This window comes from Anabrus simplex, chromosome 3, assembly GCF_040414725.1.
Source record: "Anabrus simplex isolate iqAnaSimp1 chromosome 3, ASM4041472v1, whole genome shotgun sequence".
NCBI lineage: Eukaryota > Metazoa > Arthropoda > Insecta > Orthoptera > Tettigoniidae > Anabrus > Anabrus simplex.
In genome coordinates, this window is record NC_090267.1 from 185703270 (window position 1) to 185725881 (window position 22612).

Genomic DNA, 22612 nt, shown 5'->3' on the forward strand with positions numbered 1-22612 from the left:
AGTTCCTGTTGGGGATCATTGTAAGTATGTAGGTGTGAATATAAGGAAAGATCTTCATTGGGGTAATCACATAAATGGGATTGTAAATAAAGGGTACAGATCTCTGCACATGGTTATGAGATTATTTAGGGGTTGTAGTAGGGATGTAAAGGAGAGGGCATATAAGTCTCTGGTAAGACCCCATCTAGAGTATGGTTCTAGTGTTTGGGGCCCTCATCAGGATTACCTGATTCAAGAACTGGAAAAGAATCCAAAGAAAAGCAGCTCGATTTGTTCTGGGTGATTTCCGACAAAAGAGTAGCGTTACAAAAATGTTGCAAAGTGTGGGTTGGGAAGAATTGAGAGAAAGAAAAAGAGCTGCTCGACTAAGTGGTATGTTCCGATCTGTCAGCGGACAGATGGCGTGGAATGACATTAGTAGACGAATAAGTTTGAGTGGCGTTTATAAAAGTAGGAAAGATCACAATACGAAGATAAAGTTGGAATTCAAGAGGACAAACTGGGGCAAATATTCATTTATAGGAAGGGGAATTAGGGATTGGAATAACTTACCAAGGGAGACGTTCAATAAATTTACAATTTCTTTGAAATCATTTAGGAAAAGGCTAGGAAAACAACAGATAGGGAATCTGCCACCTGGGCGACTGCCCTAAATGCAGATCTGTATTGATTGATTGATAATATAATGTAGGCCGTTGATTTCTACGATATTCGTCTTGGCATGGGTATAAATACAGATTTTAGTTTTTAGAGGTTGGCAAGATTTAGGTATTTTTTTATGAGTGTGTTGCTGGTAGTGAGTAGGCATGTTTGTTTTCGTGTGAATCCTGCGGTTCGAGGGGCTGCGAGAATTTGGGGGCATTATTTGATTCCTGCGTTGACAGCTATTGTATTCATTGCAGTTTGTTCGTAATTTACAGGTTCTGTGGACCATAGTTTAGTCAAACATGCTGAGAAGCATAGAACTGTGTCATATTGGATCTAAAATGCTGAAGGAGATCGTCTGAATCAATCCGAAAGGACGTTACCTTTATTAGCGAGATTATCATGGAAAGGCGTTTAATTTTAACTGGTGAGCTAGAAGCGAAGGTGAGTGGGGATACTTATTACCATCATATTTTCACGCTTTTTATGAATACAATATGACGTACCTACTCTTCTTGGTGTTGATTTGAGGTACCCACCATTCTACTTTGGAGTCTCGGTTTTAACTCTGTTTATGAATTATCAGGGAAAGTCGCCGCTTTAACATTAGGTGCATCTACATTATCGGGGAATATGATCGGTTCTTGACGAATCAGTTTTACAGTACACTGAGAACGAACTTTTTTGTTGTAACATTGTAATAGGGCCTATTATATGTGTAGTGTCTTCGAAGCCTGACCAGTACTCTGATCTTGAACTTTGGTAGAAATCTAGTGTTAGGGTTGTCAAGAGATTGGTGGGAATTTTGTTCTATTAGTGTAGGGTGGCTAGATTTCTGAAACATTAAATAATGCTTTTAACCATGGAAAAGAAAGTTAAAAACACCATTCCAACATATTCGCTTTACTAATGTCATTCCATGCAATCTCTCTACTGACAGCTTGGAATATATCGCTTAGTCGAGCAGCTCATCTCCTTTCTCTCAAGTCTTCTGAGCCCAAACTTTGCAGCATCTTCGTACCATTACTCTTTTGTCGGAAATCACCCAGAACAAATAGACCTGCTTTCCTTTGGATTTTTTCCAGTTCTCGAATCAAGTAATCCCGGTGAGGATCCCATACACCAAAACCATATTCTAGTGGTGTCTTACCAGAGACTTAAATGCCCTCTCCTTTACTTCCTTTACAACCCCTAAATACCCTCGTATCCTGTACTCTGATCTTGAACTTTGGTAGAAATCTAGTGTTAGGATTGAGAAGAGATTGTGCCCTTTATTTACAATACCATTTATGTGATTACCCCAATGAAGATTAATTCAATATTATTGGCTTTACTACATCCCACTAACTGCTTAAGGTTTTTGGAGATGCCAAGGTACCGAGCTCGATAGCTGCAGTCGCTTAAGTGCGGCCAGTATCCAGTATTCGGGAGATAGTGGGTTCGAACCCCACTGTCAGGAGCCCTGAAGATGGTTTTCCGTGGTTTCCCATTTTCACACCAGGCAAATGCTGGGGTTGTACCTTAATAAAGGCCACGGCCGCTTCCTTCCCACTCCTAGGCCTTTCCTATCCTATTGTCACCATAAGACCTATCTGTGTCAGTGCGACGTAAAGCAACTAGCAAATAAAAAAGATGCCAAGGTGCCATAATTTAGTCCACCAGGAGTTCTTTGACGTGTCAGTAAATGTACCGACATGAGGCAGACATATTTGAGCACCTTCAAATATCACTGGACTGAGCCAGGATTGAACCTGCCAAGTTCGGGTCAGAAGGCCTCAACAGTCTGAGCCACTTAGCCTGGCCCAATGAAGATTTTTCCTTATATGAACACCTAGTTACTTACAGCGATCCCCCTAAGGGACTTTCATCCCATCAATGCAGTAATTTAAACTTTTCCTATTAGTGAGACTCACAACCTGACTTTTAACCCCTTTTTTCATCATACCATTGCCTGCTGTCCATCTCACATCATTGTCGACCGGGCGAGTTGGCTGTGCGGTTAGGGGCGCGCAGCTGTGAGCTTGCATCCTGGAGATAGTGGGTTCAAACCCCACTCTCGGCAGCCGTGAAGATGTTTTTCCGTGATTTCCCATTTTCACACCAGGCAAATGCTGGGGCTGTACCTTAATGAAGGCCATGGCTGCTTCCTTCCCATTCCTAGGCCTTTCCTCTCCCATCGTCGCCATAAGACCTATCTGTGTCGGTGCAGTGTTAAGCAAAAAAAAAAAAACATCATCATTATCGATGTCTTCTTGCAGTAGCTCACAATCTTGTAACTTACACTGATAAGCCAGAACATTATGACCACCTACCTACTATCGATATAAAGCCGTCCAGGTGATTGCAGCATCACCTGGCGAGGAATGACTGTTAGTCAGACACGCCTGGTGCATGCAGTATCAGTGAGTGTGTTGTCCGTGTGTAGAATGGGGAAGGCGCCGTGATCTATCTGGGTTTGACCGACAGTTGTGATGGCCCGGATGCATTACTTGTACTGTATATTTCACTCTAGATATATACATCTTTGCCTGAGTTCCTAACCCAACTTAAAGACATCTCATTATGACAAGATTACAACCATAACTTTTGTTGTTATATGTATTTTAATGTTATAATTATTCCTACAACATCTTTATCATATATGCATTGTTTTAATTATCACATGATCTGTTTAATTTTTATTTTGGCTGAAGATGGCCACTAAATGGCTAAAACTAGTCCCAAAGACTTAAATTTATAGTTTATAATGTCCGGCTCCATGGCTGAATGGTTAGCAGGCTGGACTTCGGTCACAGGTGTTCCGGTTCCCGTCAGGGTCGGGAATTTTAACCTTCATTGGTTAATTTCGCTCGAATGGGGGCTGGGTATATATGTTGTCTTCATCATAATTTCATCCTCATCACGACGTGCAGGTCGCCTACGGATGTCAAATCAAAAGTCCTGCACCTGGCGAGCCAAACATGTCCTCGGACACTCCCGCCTCTAAAAGCCATATGCCATTTCATTTCATAGCTTATAGTATAGCTGCATGACTTGTCGGGTGTTCGAGGAGTGCTTTGGTGAGTCTTCAACAAGTGGCGAAATCAAGGTGAAACTACGTCCAAACATCGAGGGATTACAGATGTTGGACAGTCGTAGGCTGGGCAGACTGGTAAAACAGGACAGGCGGCAAACTGTGGCAGAACTAACATCAGACTTTAATGCTGGGCAGATTACAAGTGTGTCTGAATACACAGTGCACCGAACATTCCCAAGGATGGACCTCCACAGCCGACGACTCATGCATGTGGCAGTGTTAGCACCACGACATCGGCAACTATAACTGAAATGGGCACGTGACCATCGTCACTGGACGTTTGTGCAGTGGCAGAGCGTTGCAGGGTCTGATGAATCCAGATACCTTCTTCATCTTGCCAATGGGAAGGTTCAAATCCGTCGTCTTCCAGGGGAACAGCTCCTTGACACGGTATAAGTTTACATGATGTAGATGTTGATTCCCATAGGGAACCTAAAATATTTGTCCTCAATGAGTAAATTTATAATACCAATATAATGGTCCGTTATTGGACATTATAAATTTTCCAGCAACCAAGAATGAGTTAGCTGGAAAATTTATAATGTCCAATAACGGACCATTATATTGGTATTATAAGTTTACATCCCACAGCCCAACGTTTATAACATTATAAGGAAGTTAAAATAATGCAAATGTTACTTGGATTTCCTTTTAGAGGAGAGATGTGGTCATTGCGATGTCTAGGAACCCACCATCCTGCCCCCAGAAGTACATTTACTTTTATAAATAAAGAGCAGCAGCCGCCATCGTCCATGGCTAAAGTAGCTTCTTGCATTCTCATTGGTCAACGTGAACGGAATGTGATGTCATTGCCATAAATGCTGATAAATACATTGCATTACCAACCGCAGCTGAATAAAAGCACAAACAAAAAAACACCATTAAAATAACATTGCAGCTTGTAACCGTCCAGACCAATGGTCTTGTCAAGATCCTATCCTAACCGTCCGCACGACAAGAACCAGTCCAGACCAGTCGTGTTTCCACAAAAAACTAGGGGCCTAGGACCGCTTCGTGGCTTCCAACTGTCCAGACTAATGGTCTTGTCCACGGCAAGAATCCTAACCGTCCAGACCAATAGTCTTGTCCACGGCAAGAATCCTAACCATCCAGACCAATTGTGTTTCCTTACGAAACTAGGGGCCTAGGGCCACTCCGTGGCTTCTAACCGTCCAGACCCATGGTCTTGTCCAGATCGTGACCTAACCGTCCGCACAGCAAGAACCAGTCCAGACCAATCGTGTAACAATAATCACCACCACCAGCTGTCGAAGCACCTCACTCATTAGTTCCTCAATACAGAGATTGGCAGCTCTGAGCACCGTTTCACAACATCCTTCTGGAGAAGGCCGCGAGCGTGTAAACAAACGACGCTTAAGTGCGGCCAGTATCCAGTATTCGGGAAATAGTGGGTTTGAACCCCACTGTCGGCAGCCCTGAAAATGGTTTTCCGTGGTTTCCCATTTTCACACCTGGCAAATGCTGGGCCTGTACCTTAATTAAGGCCACGGCTGCTTCCTTCCCACTCCTAGCCCTTCCCTGTCCCATCGTCGCCATAAGACCTGTCTGTGTCAGTGCGACATGAAGCAACTAGCAAAAAAAAAGTAAACAAACGACAGTCGTTCCGCGCGCAGCTGAATGTAGCGAGTACTGGGCTGCTAGAAGTAAAGTAGTGGTCCTTGACACCTGTACTGCAAGACGGAAACAAGCTGGTGACGGCAGCTCAGTTATGCTGTGGGGAACATTCATGTGAGCATCCGCGGGTCCAGTGGAGCTTGTGCAAGGCACCATGACAGCCGAGAAGTATAGTACACTGATTGCAGACCACGTACACAGCTTCATGACGATTATGTTTCCCGACGGTAGTGGCACTTTTCAGCAAGATAATACGCCATGACACATGCCCAGGAGTGTGATGGAGGAGTTCGAGGAACACAGTGGCGAGTTGCAGTTGAAGTGCCCTCCCCAGAATTTATGGGAATTAGGTGACTTGTGTGTGCAGATGTGGTGCCAACTCCTTTCAGCATCCTACCAAGGCCTCATTACGTCACCGCTGTTATCTGTACCAAAGGTGGACATACCTAGAGTTAGGTAGGTGGTCATAATGTTCTGGCTACAGTGTATTTCTCTATTAGTGTAAAATCATCTGTAAAAATGTTTTCTCTGATTCCATTTCTTTACTCATTTATGTGTATATAAGAAAACATAAAGGTCCAATAATACTGCTTTGAAGAATTCCCCTTTTAATGATTACAGGATCAGATAATGCTTGACCTACTCTAATTCTGCAAGTTCTATTTTCTAGAAATATAACCACCGATTGTTGCTCTTCTGTCTAGTTCAGTTGCCCTCATTTTTGTCAGTAGTCTCCCATGATCAACCCTATCAAACGCTGTAGATAGGCTAGGTCAATCACGATACAGTCCATTTGACCACCTGAATCTAAGATATCTGCTATATCTTGCTGGAATCCTACAAGTTGAGCTGCAGTCAAATAACCTGTCTTAAACCCGAACTAGCTTCTATCAAACCAGTTCCAGATCAAATTAAGGTTAATTGAAATGTTTATTTATTAATACCAGCCTATTAATAAATAATCATCATCTAGAGACGTGACATAAGAAATTATTGCTGAGATTTATTGATTTCCAAACAGTCATTACTGAACCAATAGCCTACTGAACTGCAACATTAAGACACTAATATCTGGTAAACAAATTGAATAAATTAGAAAACTTCACAAGCAAGTACAATCATCGACAAAACAAGAGCTAGCAGATTCATAATCTGTATTCTACCTATCATTGTATTTTTCTGAAGATTATAAGTTGTCTCGAAAGATTTTTAAGATTTTGTAATAATAGTGTAGGCCTAATAAAATCGCTAGTTCAGTTAGTTAAGACCAAATATTGGTTTTATTCAACATTATAAACTCTAAATACTATGGATACATAAACAACTAAAGAATTGATTCATATTATATGTTCCTTGTATCTTGACATAGAATCAAATTGTGTTAATAATAAATCGTTTTTACTATTAACTTACAACATTCTTCCCAAGATCTATTTAATACATAGCCCTGTAAGTAACATGGGGGTTTCACTACTCTGCAAAAACTGCAGGGTGCATTATTTGTCTCTCTTCTTTCGCAGTCCTTGTTCAGATCGGTTTGAATTTCAAGGCAGCTTCAGAGGAGTCTTATCTTGGTTGACATTCTTTCCAGTGACTTCCACTTGAATTCCCACCCGGTCCTCTAAAATGGGCGTCTGTCATAAGATGCGACTAAAAGGGGCCTCAGGGGCTCTGAACTTTGGAGCGTGGGTTGGCGACCACGGGGCCCTCAGCTGAGTCCTGGCATTTCTTCTACTTACTTGTGCCAGGCTCCTCACTTTCACCTATCCTATCCAACCTCCCTTGGTCAACTCTTGTTCTTTTCCGACCCCGATGCTATTAGGTTTGCGAGGGCTAGGGAGTCTTTCATTTTCACGCCCTTCGTGGCCCTTGTCTTCCTTTGGCCGATACCTTCATTTTACGAAATATCGGACCCCTTCATTTTTTCCCCCTCTGATTAATGTTATATAGAGGATGGTTGCCTAGTTGTACTTCCTCTTAAAACAATAATCACCACCACCACCTTCAAGCAAGGTTTCGATTAAATACAGTTATCTCTCTTCCATCAGACATTCAAAACTAATAATAATTGGGGTTTGTTTCTGTAAGTTGAACCTCCTCAACCAATGGGTTGAATGTTTCTTCTCATTAATACAGGGCCTGGCATTGTTAACAATGGCAGTAGGATTGGTCTGTTTGCATTGTGTCTAGTGTGAGTAAACAGATGGCAGGGAAACTGATGAAGTTAATAAAGGGTAGGAATTCTAGCAGAGAACAGATTCTGTACAAGGTATCGGCTACAGTATTCTCTTTCCCAAAACAACATCAAATTTGAAACATGATAATACCAACCTCCAGCATTCAATCTTCTCATTTTTAATTTTTCCATGCTTGCAGTTAAACATAAATGATAATGATTTTTGATCAGTTAACAATAAAAATGGACATCCTACAAGGTAATGCCTTCATTTAGTGATTCAACTACAGCATATGCCTCTTTTTCTACAGTGGAATAAGAATGCCAATGGTCTTCCAGACTGAGATTAGGTTGCAGATGTGGCAAAATCTGAAGTGTCAAATCTCAACCAAGAATGAAACTCCTTCCTCAACAGCAGTTACAACTGATTTTGCATTATCAGCAGGAATAGAAAATGTTCTACACTGTTCTAAGGATTGCATTTTAACAGAAAATCTTTGCATCCTTTTTGTAAAATTATGATGAGAGAACATCCCTACAGCTCTCTTTAGCGATTGCTGATCCTTAGGAAAAGTTAGATCCAGTAATGGGTGAATATGATCAGTGTGAGGTTTAATTGTTTTGTTAGTAATGTTATATTCTAGGAGGTTGATGGCTTTCATAGAAAATTTACAATTACTTTCATTGAGGATAAGGCCATATTTCTTAACTGCATCAAGAAACTTCTCCAAGTATCTATCCTGATCCAATTGGGGTGTACCGCATACTGCAATATCATTCAAATGAACATGCACGCAATTGAATTTTTCATCCGTGGTTGTTGAATTAATCAGACTCTGTAAATAAACCACTCCATTCGTGATACCAAATGGGGTTCGTAGAAATTGTTAGAGCTGCCCACAGGCTTCTAATGCTGTATAACTTTACTCATTTTCAACAATAGATATTTGATGATATACGCTTTTTTAGACCAGTAGTGCTGAAATATTTGTATTTAACTAGCACTGATACTATGCTTTTGATATTAGGATGAGGGTACACATTGAGTTGTATAAATCTGTTGATACCAGGCGAGTTAGCCATGCGGTTAGGGACGCACGGTTGTGAGCTTGCATCTGGGAGATAGTATCCAGTATTCGGGAGATAGTGGGTTCAAACCCCACTGTCGGCAGCCCTGAAAATGGTTTTCCGTGGTTTCCCATTTTCACACCAGGCAAATGCTGGGGCTGTACCTTAATTAAGGCCACGGCCGCTTCCTTCCCACTCCTAGGCCTTTCCTATCCCATCGTCACCATGAGACCTATCTGTGTCGGTGCGACATAAAGCCATCAGCAAAAAAAAAAAAAAAAAAAAAAAAAAAAAAAAAAAAAAAAAAAAAAAAAGAAAATCTATTGATAGTTTGTGGATAGTTCACAACCAGTCCCTTCTTGTGATTAGCATTCTATGTAACAAGAACTTGCACCCTCCAAGACGACATGCTCTTTTCAATTATACCCTCATTCAAAAGTCTAGAGATTTTAGAATTATCTCTGTCGGTGTGACGTAATACCAATTGTAAAAGGATTAAAAAAATTCAGAATCTGTAAATTTGTTGTCTTCTTGAGATAAGTATGAGAAGAGAAGTTAACTAAGAATTTACATGGTGGGAGAAATAATTGTATGATATCAAAGTATTTATAATAAACGAACGCTGATAACAAGGAGAACAACTAAGTTGTTTAGTGACTTACAGTCTGACATAACTGCTGTCACACAAACTATCCACAGTGTCACACCTATGGAGTTGAAATTTTCAAGTTACAAGGACTACTTGATACTTAAAACATACAGTAGACTCCCTCTAATTCAGCTTCAGTTAGATCAGCCACCTGCAAGTCCAACCGGCATCAGTCCATAAGTCACACGGTCCTTCCTTATCTCCCGCCCTGCTCAGACGGATACAAGTAACCACTTGTCTAGTTTCCGGTTACATCAGTTGCTTAATATTTTTGTTAATATGCAAACATATATTCTCTGATTTCAATACTACACAGTAATGGGTATCAAAAGGAAAGGTATGTATGCTAGTATGGAACACATCCCAAATGCCGTAGAGCATATTGATAAAGATGGATCAGTACAAAGCATTTGTAATCTTCTTGATGTTGGGGAAAGCACAGTTAATGATTGGCACCATAATAGAAAGTCTATTGATAGTTTCTGTACTCAAGTGTAAACAGAAAAAAGTACTTTCAACACCTTAAGAAAACCTAAAAGTGAATTGGTAGACAAAGCGTGGGTATGGTTCATGCAAGAGTGGTGAAGTGTGTTCCGATAAGTAGTCCAATTGGGAAAGGAAAAAGCAATTATGCTACATTCAAAACTTAAAAAAACTTCAAAACAAGCTAGTGATTAATGGCTCACACACACTGGAAGCAACGTCATAGAATTAATTTCCTTGGCATTTATGGTGAAAAACTTTCAGCTGAAAACACAGCAGCAAGTGATTTTTCAAAAAAAATGTACTGACATAGTTACCCAAAAAAATTTACTTCAGAGCAATTGTGTATTATATCGATGAAATGAAGCTAAATTTCAAACTTTTGCCTACAAAATCTTTTACTGGTGCTAAGGAAATTTCAGCCCCAGTTTTAAGGCTAGTAAAGAAACAATTATGGTTGTGTTATGTTCAAATGCCTCAGGAACCCATAAGCTGCCCCTTTTTGTGATTGGATAATACACAAAACCAAGGGTGTTTAAGAACTTGAACATGTCATCTCTACCAGTGTACAAAAATATTAATTTGGATGGACTCTTAAGGAGTGGTTTATAAATGAATTTGTTCCTAAAATGATAAACCACTTGACAAGTTTCAAGTTGGCAGTAAAAGCATTGCTATTGCCAGCCAACGCATCCACCCATCCAGAGGAACTTGGATGTGGATGTGAGTGTGGTATTCAGCTTATTTCTGCCACAGAGTGTAACAAACGTTGTACAGCCAATGGACCAAGGGGTCATTGAATGTTTTAAGAGGAAACAGGGTACTGCTGAAAGCTTCTTTCAGAGATTTTAGTAAAGCTGGATAATGAAGACAACACAAATTTGATTGATGCCTTGAAAAAGATCAACATGAAATATATGATTTACATAGTGGCTAAGGCATATGATGAAATACTAGTATCCACACTTGTAAAGTCTTGGAGAAAACCGTGCCCAAATGTACAAGACTTTACTAAAGAATGTAAAGAACAAACCTCTAAAGTGGATGACTAGCCTAATCTTGAGGTTTTTCAAAAAGATGACACTGCATCTCTGTTACACGACATACAGCAACTGCCTAACTCAGGCAGTCTTGTAGTATAAGACGTTCTGGATTGGACTGATGGTCAACAACAACTTGACAATGGAATATTGTGCTAGCTGTTATTTGGCAGGACAAGGAAAAGGAAGTAGAAGAAGAAAATTAAGAGGAGGGGAAAAACGTCACGCTGAGGAAAATACAGCTTTACAAGGCTTTGATTTACATTGAGTAGCAGACAGAAGCAGTAGCAATTGATATAATGTGTATAAAGAAGTGGCCTGATTTTGCTTCTATAAAAGCAATTGAACAACAACAACAACAACAACAACAACAACAACAAAAAATCAAAATCTAAGAACATTTTTATTTTTGAATTCCACAGAGTTTATGTCACAATACTCTATTGCAACGTGAGTTCCTTTTATTTATTTACAACAATATGCAATTTTTATACAAAGTGTTAGGGAATTTTTACAAATTAAATCCTGAGATTTTTCTAAAAAAAATTCTGCATTAATTCTCCTCCATTGTCTCTCATTGGGAGTGAAAACTCAATAGTATATGGAGACATCATAAATACATCCACTCATTTCGGATGTGTGTTCTTGGTAAAGACACATTAATACTACTTACCTTACAATTGATTTTTAATTTATGTATTGTGTTCACTTAAGCTAAATATTGGTATTTATAGCATATTGTTGGTTAGTCCGGTCTAGTTTTAGTCTGGCCCAGGGTCTGGTCCTGCAGTGGTTGAACTAGAGGGACTCACCTGTACTACAGTTAAGTATTAGTAGAGGGTACCACAGGGTATGTATTCTACTATCACAAGTAAACATTCTTAAGACATATTTCTTCAAGTTGAATAATTCTGAACTCACCCTAATTCCAGTCATAAGGTACCTTTATAATATTAATCCATGAGCTCATTCACTGCGCAAAGACATACAAAATAATACTCCTTTCAAAAATTAATGTACCTTTCACATCATCTTCTCCCTGGATCGTTGATCCAGTCTAATGGACACGACTCCATTATGAGTCTCGGTTATTGGAAAGACAAAAACACGGTTACAGCCATTCCCTTCCAACAATGTAGTGCAAGATGACATGATCTCATGCAGGTCACGCTAAACGTGAGGTGTACTGGTAGCTCCACAGTGCATGCTCCCATTTGAAATACACAGTTCACAGTTCAGCCCAAATATCTTTATAATTAATAATCAGTCTTGAAGATTTATAACATAAATAATGCTAATTGAAATACTAGCACTGTTACTTTTTGACACTTGGAAGTTTTTAACCAAGCCTCAAAATAAAACAAATATTAATATCCAACAGGGCGGTGTGAAATTATGTCACAGCTCCAAGCTGTCAGTGGAGAGATGGTGTCCGATTAACAGAATCAAACGCCATGACTAGATCTATAAAAGCCATGTACAAGGGCTGGTTTTGCTCTCTAGACTTTTCCTGCATTTGTCTTGCACTGAAAATGATATCAGTAGTACTTCTGTTTGGCCTGTAACCACACTGTGTTTCTGGTAGACACATTTCAGTCAATGGCAGTAGACGATTGGACAATACTGTAGCAAGAATTTTTCCCACAACAGAGAGTAATGATATTCCTTGATAATTGTTATGCAGAGTCTTGTCCCCTTTCTTGAAGATAGTGATGATGGAGGCATCTCGTAGATCAGCAGGGATTGTTCCAGGTTTCCATATTTTCACAGTTAACATGTGTGTATGCTGAATTAGCCAAGGACTGCCCTCCTTGAAGAGCTCGGCTGGAATTCCATCTTGTTTGGGTGCCTTTTTATTCTTCAGCTGTTGAATGGCCTTCTCAATTTCTTGAATAGAAGGGACTTACATGTTACTTGTTATAAACCTCATTTTTGGTCCATATTGAAAATTTACAATTCAAAAATAATAAAGGTGTTCTATAATCCACCTATTCAATACTTTATTTCCACGTATACTGGTTACATAAATAAAGACAGTTATTTAAAATAAATTTAGGATACCTAATACATTTATTTCTTCATACTCTAATACTCCATACCTACAGATGTTAGGCCTACTTCCAGCAAAACTGATAACTCCGCCCCTTTGTCAGCCTCGTCACAGTTAACTCCACCCATCGTCTCCTCCTTTCCACACTCCCCCATTCCTTCCCCTCTGAGATCACTACCGCCTCTGCAGCACAGTTACAATACGAGACTCAGAACCAACAGAAGGACGGCTACCAACACAACGGTAGATAACAAGCAACAACTTTCAACAAACATGTAAGTCCTCATCTGTTCTAAACAATGTTAACAGAATACTCTCCTTGCGTTCACCATCTAAATTCTTCCTTTCCTTCTCTTACAGAGAACATTTTCCAGAATCTACTGACATTTCCCGACAAGGTCTCTGACAATAATATTTCCTACCGGTGCTAAGGGCCACTTTTACAATAATTCAACTGATGCTTCAGTTTCACCTTTATATATATCTACTTTTGAATATTTTAGTACCTTCATGCTTACGAATTCAATAGCGGCCTTGATCATACTGTATATATGCCATTGTTTTTGTGCTTGTGTTCACGCCCTCATGTCGTTGGCATTATGTCATTACCACATTGATATTCCACTAACAATTTTATTTGAACCATTTTAATTAGAGTTTTAATGTAAGAAGTTTTAGTCTGTGACAAGATAGTTTTTAGTATAATCATTGACAGTGTTCCATTAACATGTTTTTATAATGTATCATTTTTCACATTATATGTACCAAATTTTAATAACTAGCTAAACTTTTAGCTTCCATATGTAATATTATGGGTACTCCTGAAGATTGTTGGACTTCCGTTTTGATTTGTTGATATCTCTTGTTTCTTGGGAAATGAATTTGGATCATTTTTCCAAGCATTGTTGGCTCTCCATACTTCATCACTTAGGTCACATATTTCTTTGTCATTCTCATCAAAACAGTCTTGATGTTTCCTTTTATTAAAACCAACTGCTTCTTTGCCAGCTGCTATAATAACTGATTTTAATAATATCTTCTGGGTATTCATTTGGAAGTTTATCAGCCAATAGTACCTGATAGGCAGATTTGGTACTGTTGTTTCTAAGTTGTTCCGTATTTAGTTTGTGTTTTATCGCCTTCCTCTGAATCCATCGTTTTGGAGGAACCTGTATAGCCATCCCAGATCGAACTAAGCAGTGGTCAGTCCAGCAATCATCAGCACCAGTCATAACTTTGGTTATATGAACATCATGTTAATCTCTGGCGCAGACAATAATATAGTAGATTAAGTGCCAGTGCTTTGATCTGGGATGTTACCATGTTGTTTTAAATCAGTTCTTCTGGCGGAAGAGTGTATTTGTAATGACAAGATTATATTCAGAACACTTCGTGAGTAGGAGGGTTCCATTGGCATTGACTTTGCCTACACCCTTTTTACCAATAGTGGGTATAGCTTGACTATCACGTAGTGTCTGAATTTGCGTGGGATCACACGTGAGCACTCGATTCCACGTGATGTCACAAATCCGTATGGCACTCTACAGCAGCCGAGTGGTAACTCAGTGTTACAGGATTATGAACGAGCAATAGAACACCCTTTCTCTTATCGTTCCCTCAATTCTGAGGATTGTGATCTGCGAGGAGTCTGTCCGTCAGTTGTCTTTATTTCTTGCGATCCTCGGCCAGACGTGCTGCACCAGAGAAGTTCAACCCTGTTATACTCTGATAATGTTCGACCATCGAGTGAAAACTCTTCCACGACTCTTGCCGGGAATATTCCCAAGAATGATCAGTTTTTCTATGCTGTCATTCCCACATTGCATAATGTGTTCAGAGAGGTCGCTATCTTTTTTGTCGATATGAAATACGCAGTTATCCCTAAGGTAACTGTATCTTATAATCACTAATAACAGATCAATCATCCATAAATCAATGTCCTAGTTATAAAGAGTTATTTTTATCTTCATGTCACCACAACAAAATATGATAATATACTTGTTAACAACACCACTGATCAAAACAAATATATCCTCATATAAAGATCAATAAAGTATTCTCGTCTTTTATATTCATCTAAGCCTTTTGACTCAAAAGTTAAATTCCACTTAGTATAAAGAGGCAGTTAATGTTTCGTCACCGGGCGAGTTGGCTGTGCGGTTAGGGGCGCGCGGCTGTGAGCTTGCATCCAGGAGATAGTGGGTTCGAACCCCACTGTCGGCAGCCCTGAAGATGGTTTTCCATGGTTTCCCATTTTTATACCAGGCAAATGCTGGGGCTGTGCCTTAATTAAGGCGACGGCCGCTTCCTTCCAACTCCTAGCCATTTCCTATCCCATTGTCGCCATAAGACCTATCTGTGTCTGTGCTACGTAAAGCCACTAGCAAAAAAAAAAAAAGTTTCATCAAACCATTCGTTCCATGGTCAAAATACCGTGGCCCTTTCATTCTCATCAGAGGACAGGCCTGACCTTAAATTCAACTCATAAGGACATGTTTTTGATAAACAGGCGAACATTAATTTTGCCTAGTTCCTTTGTAAAAATTGACATTTAATAAATATGCTACATTCCTCGTATACTAATTTTATCATTATTGCAATTAAACTTATGTTTAACAATTCACTCCAATATGCACTTAACACTATTATAAAATCATATTAAAATAAAATCATTTATAACATTATTCCAATGATGGCTGATTTAAAGCCTACAATTTTTAATATATTTACAATAATTATAATCCATTCTGAAGCTTATTCCGTAAAATATTATACCTAATTAACAACCCATGTACTAATTCAAAAGTTGCCATTAAATACTGAATTAAATTCATTTCTTGGAGTACCAGATATCTTAAGAACCGACTAACATTTCATTACAAACTTATTATTATTGATAATGATACCACATTAACCAATATAATTAATTAGCTCCTTTTAATTCAGGAAAAATATAATCTCTATTCCAGTTTTAATAAACCCTGATACACAAGGTACAAATCAATCTACTTTTCTAAAAATCTATTTTCAATTTTTTTTCAATTTTCTCTCAGTAGCCTATACTACTCAACTATAAATAAATAAATTTATTGTATTTCTATACTAAAACCAAAACATATTGATGATAATCTGATTTTGATTCTGAGGGTGAGCCGGTGTATAATGAATCATTGGTGCAAAATGCTGTCCAAGGTATGCATAACACTCTTTGTCAGCACCACATTTCAAAATAATCAAACACTGGAAGTTCATAATACTCTGTTATATCCTGTTTGTGATGATAATAATACTAAATCAGTTCAGTATTGCAGTTAATGTTTACCTGTCTAATATTATTGTTAATGCACCCGCGCATTCATTCTTGCCACCCGGCTGATGAAAATTTGTGGGGGAGAACACGGAAATGAAAATATATAGATGGGAGTGGGGAGCGTGAGGTGCTGTGATGTATAATTTGTGTAATTTTTGCAGTCTCCTTTTTCACACTGTTGGCAATGTTATTCCCATGTCCCAGGCCATCTCCCACACAATGGTTTCTTCACTTTGGGGATGAGGTCAAAATGACAACAGAGACATTTGGTGAGGGAGTGTTCCAGTACTTTTCACCCGCAGTACTGAAGTTGCCTGTGTGCTATTCTGTGGATGGTTTGTATTTCATTGCTTGTTTGACTTGTAACTCATGTAGTGTCCATTTCTGTCCACATCCATGCACTGGGTAATTACTGTTTATGGCACATCAGTCTGAATATTAACAGGTTTTGCAGACCATTTCATGTTGCTGCTTGTTTCACGTCCGTACTGAAATGCTACTGCTCATCTTGCAATGGTTCAGTACGGAAGAGCATTATTCCTCGCAGCTTCCGCAAGTGCTGCGACATTCTTTGGCATTGTGAGCCTGGCGAACAGCCAGTTTGATGTAGGTATGCTGTTCTTGCCTCATAACTTTTATTCTGCATGGGGCCTGATTCACTACTGCTATCCCATCTCCCTGTGTGTGGTCTTTGTTCAATGCACCACCATCTTGTGCTCTGACCATGTATATACTTTGGAGAACATATGACCATTGTACAGTAGCACAGTTGTACAGGAAAAAAATAGTTGTCATAGCTTATGCCCCAATCGTTGTAGTATTGAATTTTAGTGTATGAATTAACAAGTTCACTGACGCCTTAAAGCATCAAGTTGATATATGCAGCAATGCCGCTGCCGCTTTAAAACATCCAGAGCCCTATATGTCTCTAAAGTTACATAGAAACGCACCATCTTGGTGATTGATGCTTGTGGTTATGCCGGCACTGCTGCAGGAAGAACAATTTGCCACGCGCGGTTCCATTGTTCAGCAATTAGTTGACAACCAGTATTGCTTCGAAATGGAGAAAAACAGTTTGAGCCCAGTCCGTCTCATCCTAAGAAGAGGAAGAAGAAGTATGAGGAACAATTTTATACTAATGAAAATGTAATTAAAATGTTAGAAGTTTCTGACAGCGAATCTGATATATTGTCAGGCAGTGACGACGATGAATGGAGGAATTCTGATAGTGAAAGTGACAACAGTGCACTGAATGAAGACGACAGTGTTCGTGAAAATGTGCAGCAGTCAACATCCGCAAATGAAGAGGAAATTAATTGAGTAGGTGATTCAATAGGAATGATCCATCACGTTGTGCATTGTTATACAAATAATTAGTACAAAAGAAAAGTATTGCTTGACACTTTAAAGTATCAGATGGCACTCTCGTCTGAAACACGGCCTGAAGTGCCACTGACACTTTCAAGCGTCAAAAATTAAATATTGTTTTAAATACGTAATATTTACTTTTTTAACTCGATGGACACATTTTTGATCAAATTTAGTGCCATTTTTTAGGATTGACTGATACTGCCAAAACAGCTCCTGAGAAAGATATTTTAGAAAATGGTGGCAGCGAATGTGTTAATGGCTTGTCATAAAACATGTATATTAACTATAGTTTATTTGTTTATCTTATACATACTCTTAAATCTTAATCCTGATATTAAATATAAAGCATGCCATGATTCTGTTTACAGATGAGGGCTGAGATAGCTGAAATTCAGAAACGGTTTCGCCATGATGAGGACAACTATGATTATCTACTTGGGTACCTCAAATACAAACGACCAAGTCTAATTTTACCCAAAATTAGTGGAGCTAGTTGCCCTCTTCAGAAGAGGAGGCAGAATTTACAACAAAGGATAGGGCCTTATCAGTTGATGACATTTGATTCTGATGATGAAGGCACTACAAGAGAACATGATTATTGGTAAGTTTCATTGTGTCCTTCACTCTTTTGAAATGAAGGTGATATAAGCATGTATAACATTATTATTCATTTACAAGCATAGTAAGTATAATAATATACAATTACTAGCAAGATACCCGTGCTTCGCTACGGTATTATACTGAAATTTATAATTAAATGCTTAACATTTTATATATAATCTGCCGAAATTCGCGAACTGATTCGTTTTCTGAAAGATTACGGCAAAGTTCCTCCCATTTTTCAATCTTTCTTTCCAGCAATCGATTTCGTACTTCCCGGGCTAGGTCCAGGTATTCCACCTGGTCAGTTAGGTCCCTAAATCTTTGCCATCTTTTCTTGTAAGCATTTATAATATAGATAAAATCTTTGAGGAGATCCGGTGTGGTGTCGTCTTGGATGCCTTGGTGGTACTGAACCCGTGGCCGGACTGCATTCGTAGTCATTACCTGTTTCTTTAATAGTAAAGGATCTTCTAAGTACCAATTATCACGACTCTACCATCTTCAGTTTTTGAGATATGTCTCCTCATAAAAGAAATTCAACTCCTTTTCACCCTCGCCTCCCAAGATGATTTCCCCCCCAAAACGCGTTTTTCTTTGTTTTTAAAGGAGATACAAATACCAATTTTCACGTCTGTAACATCTTTAGTTTTTATTAGATGCACGTATCCACATACAATTAATTCAATTAATTTTTTAATTCTTTCACCTCCGCCCCCCCTCATTGGATTTTCCGAGAATACGTGTTTCTTTACTTTTAAAGCAGATTCCAAATACCAGTGTTCACGTCTGCAAAATCTTATCCTTTTTTAAGATAATAGTATCTTCATACAAATATTTCAACTATTTTTCAAGTACCCTCCGCCCTTTTAGTGGATTTCCGAAGACAAAAACTACGTATTTCTTTATTTTAAAGGGGATTTCAAATACCAAATTTCATGTCTGTAAAATCTTCAGTTTTTGAGATATCAGTATCCTAATTAAAATAATTCAACCCCTTTTTCATTCACTCTTACCTCCCCCCCTCCCCCCCAGTGGTTTTTCCGAAAACAAAAAATACATGTTTCTTTATTTGTAATAGAGATAAAAATACCATTTGTCACTTCTGTAACACATTACGTTTTTGAGATATACTGTAGAAATGCTCATATTAAAATTTCACCCCCTTTTTAGTTCCCCTTAAGTGGAGTTTCCAGAAACAAATCACCTATGTTTCTTTACAGCAGATTCCAAATAACACTTTTTACATCTGTAATGTTTTACGTTTCTGAGATACACTGTAGTTATAATCTTTCTACAAATTCACCCCAATTTGTCGTTCATGTTTAACCCCCATTAATTGGATTTTCCAAAACAAAAAAATATGTGTTTCTTGGTTTTTAAATGAGATCCCAAATACCAATTTTCAGGTGTGTAATATCCGTAGTGCAGGAGATATTATAAGTAGAATTTTGTAAACAATATAAATTTATTAAGGATGAGCTGTGTGTTTAATAGAAAAATTTGTTAGCGTAAATTGTATAATATTGTATTATAGGAAAAATTTCTTTTCTTGTTAATTTAATATTTAGTGCTTGACAATAATGTATTTTAGTGTACCATTTGCCACCGAGGTAGACACCTCATTTGCAAATAAAGAGATTTTGATTTGATCTTCTGTTTCTGAGAATAAGTATCCTCATTAAAGGCATGCAACCTGTTTTTCACTCCTCCTATTGGGATTTTCCAGGAAAAAATACATGTTTCTTTATTTTTAGAAGAGATTCTAAATATCAATTTGTAGATCTGTAAACTTTTAAAGTTTTGAGATATAGATACCCTCATTTCAAAAATCCCCCCCCCCCCTAGCGACGGAATATCCAGAAATCCTCCCTTAGCGAACACTTACATTGTAATATAAATGTATCCTCAAAATTTTATTTCTTTATGTCCAGTAGTTTTGGCTCGGCGATGATGAATCAGTCATTGAGGACAAATTACTTTATATACACTGAAGAAAATGGAAATTGCAACACCCAGAAGGAGTGACGCTACATTGCTGCAATTGAACATGCAGGACGAGTGTTCGGTTGTTATTCGATGATTACACTTTCAGGTCCCTGGGACTGCAAGTTTGGACAACAATCAATACAGGATGTGCCCACCACGAGCTGCAATACATTGATGAATTCATCGAGGCATGGAGTCAGTAAGGCCCTGGGTCGCTTCTTGAGGAATTGTGGCCCATGCTTCCTGCACTGCACGGGTCAGTTGTTCCAGAGTTGTGGGTGGCTGAGGACAGTTGGCTAGTTGTCGACCCATCATGTCCCACACACGCTCAATAGGACTGAAGTCCGGGGATCTGGCGTGCCATTCTAAGGTTGTGATGTCGTGGAGAGCTTCTCTGGAGATGCGTGCAGTGTGAACCCAGGCATTATCCTGCTGAAACATCCCATTAGCAATGTTCGCCATCATAGGGACTACCACTGGATTGAGTACCCTATCAACGTACTGTCAAGCAGTCATAGTGCCCTCAACAAGCAATAATTGTGATTTCACATTAAAGCCAATAGCTCCCCAGACCATAATGCTTGGTGTTGGCCCTGTGTGCCTCTCGACAATAAGATCTGGGCGGCCCCTCTCCCCGGTACGTTGGCGCACACGATTCCGGCGATCACTGCAGGCAAGACAAAAGCGTGATTCATCACTAAAGACGACCCTATGCCATTCGTCGACCCCCGTCGATCTTTCTTGACACCAGGCCAGCCTTACACGTCGCTGTTGTGGGGTCAATGGAACGCCTTCTGCAGGGACACGGGCTCGTAAGCCAGCTGCACGCAGGCAATTACCAATTGTTTGTTGTGTAACGTGGGGTGCCACAGCTGGTCGAATTTGCGCTGCTGTTTCATGGGGTTCCATCCGGGTCATCCAAATGATGCGGCGATCCTCTCTCACAGTTGTCTGTCATGCTGGGCCTGTGCCAGGTCTACGAGTGTGGGTACCTTCATTTGACCACTGCTGCCATACACGTTGTACCGTAGATGCCTGTCGGCCAACATGTGCTGCGACAGTCCTTAGTGATAATCCAGCCTCACACAGCCCAATTATCCGAGCCCTCTCAAACGGCGACAGTTGTTGATAGCGTGCTCTTCTCTGTCATCAAGACATGTTTTACGGGGAACACTCCACTGCACAGACTGCAAGTCAACTATGCTACACCAGAGTCCGTATACTGGAGTTGATTCTTCCGCGACCAATCACATGGGGAGACCTGTAGCAACAATCTAATGGGTCTGAAACTTTTATCGTTTACATACCTATTATCCGCACACTTGGTGCATTTACACCCTAGTGTTGAATCGGTCGATCTCGGCGATCTTCGAGATTCGTGCTGGCAACCTTTGAAACAAACTATGAATCGCTTAAGCATCGTTGTGTGACATCTGGCGTACACTTTATGTACTAGTACTGTTGTTGTTTACACAACAAAGCCAAAGTATAGAATTCATGCTAGGAACAAGATTCGCATCGAGAAATGTTTTATAATGTTATATAATGTGTATGTGACATAGTTGTCGGCTTAAGATGATAACGGTTTAGAAATTTCATATCGATCGATCATATTCTCGATTCAATTCAGATTTCATTTTCATTCAGTTGTGTAACGTGCTACTGCCATAACCTCTCCATCGACGTTCTACGAGTTTCTGCAAACTTCGTCGCATGTACATCTCCACATACTCTACAAGTTTATGTTTCTACAAGACTATAATGCTATTATTATTGTCTGCTCTGCTTATCAATACTTCTTCCTATCATCAGAATTACCTTACTTGGCTCACCTGTCGTTACCCTCCGACTTTTCTCGACACACTGACCGCTGTCTTTCTGTCTGCCTCGCACCTACTACGTCATCTGCTACGTCACTTGATCTTTCTCGAATGAACTAGTCTTCGCTTCCGGGCGTGTATATATTGGACTGCTTGGCCCGTCTTCGGCAGACTGGCATCATCCTTTGTAAATAGTGTGTGTGTGTGTGGAGGGACTACGGACCTCGCACGGCTTGCCGTGTGCTGCGCCATTTTCTTCCCTACGAGCTGATGGAATTATTCTGAAAGGACTTTGGTGAGCTAAACATATCATTTGCTAAACTTGTTTTTGGAAACTTTAATACTCGGCCTGTTTCAGCATGTTGAGTGATGGCATGCTATGAAAACTTTCAAGGCCTTGGTTTTGAATTTAATTTATTGCCACCTTCAAAACTGATTAAGTTCAAATGATTCTTAGTGCTGAATACTTGGTGATGTGGACTGAGCCTAAACATCGTCAAACAGAAATTTTTCACAACTTTAGACGATTCTAAAAAAATCTATTGGCAGATCAGACATTCTCCAGCATTACGCAGTCGGAGTTTCCTTTCTTCTCATCCTCACTTGTCCTTATTGTACTGATCCTCCTTTTTACCCTACCCTTTTTTCTTTTATTAAGTGTGTATGCTTTTTATATTAGGGCGCCCTGGAGGCGTATTTG

At 39.4% G+C, this 22612-nt stretch overlaps 1 protein-coding gene across 1 annotated transcript in view; it reads left to right on the plus strand.

Moving 5' to 3' along the window:
- Nucleotides 1–816: 816 nt before the first annotated feature.
- The window catches only part of LOC136866725 (uncharacterized), a 270182-nt gene continuing 248386 nt past the window's right edge, over nucleotides 817–22612 (plus strand). Inside the window, exons 1-2 of the mRNA XM_068226823.1 lie at nucleotides 817–1089; nucleotides 17872–18104. Coding sequence (XP_068082924.1) covers nucleotides 1048–1089; nucleotides 17872–18104 — 275 coding nt within the window. The 5' untranslated portion in view covers nucleotides 817–1047. The remainder of the gene's footprint in view (nucleotides 1090–17871; nucleotides 18105–22612) is intronic.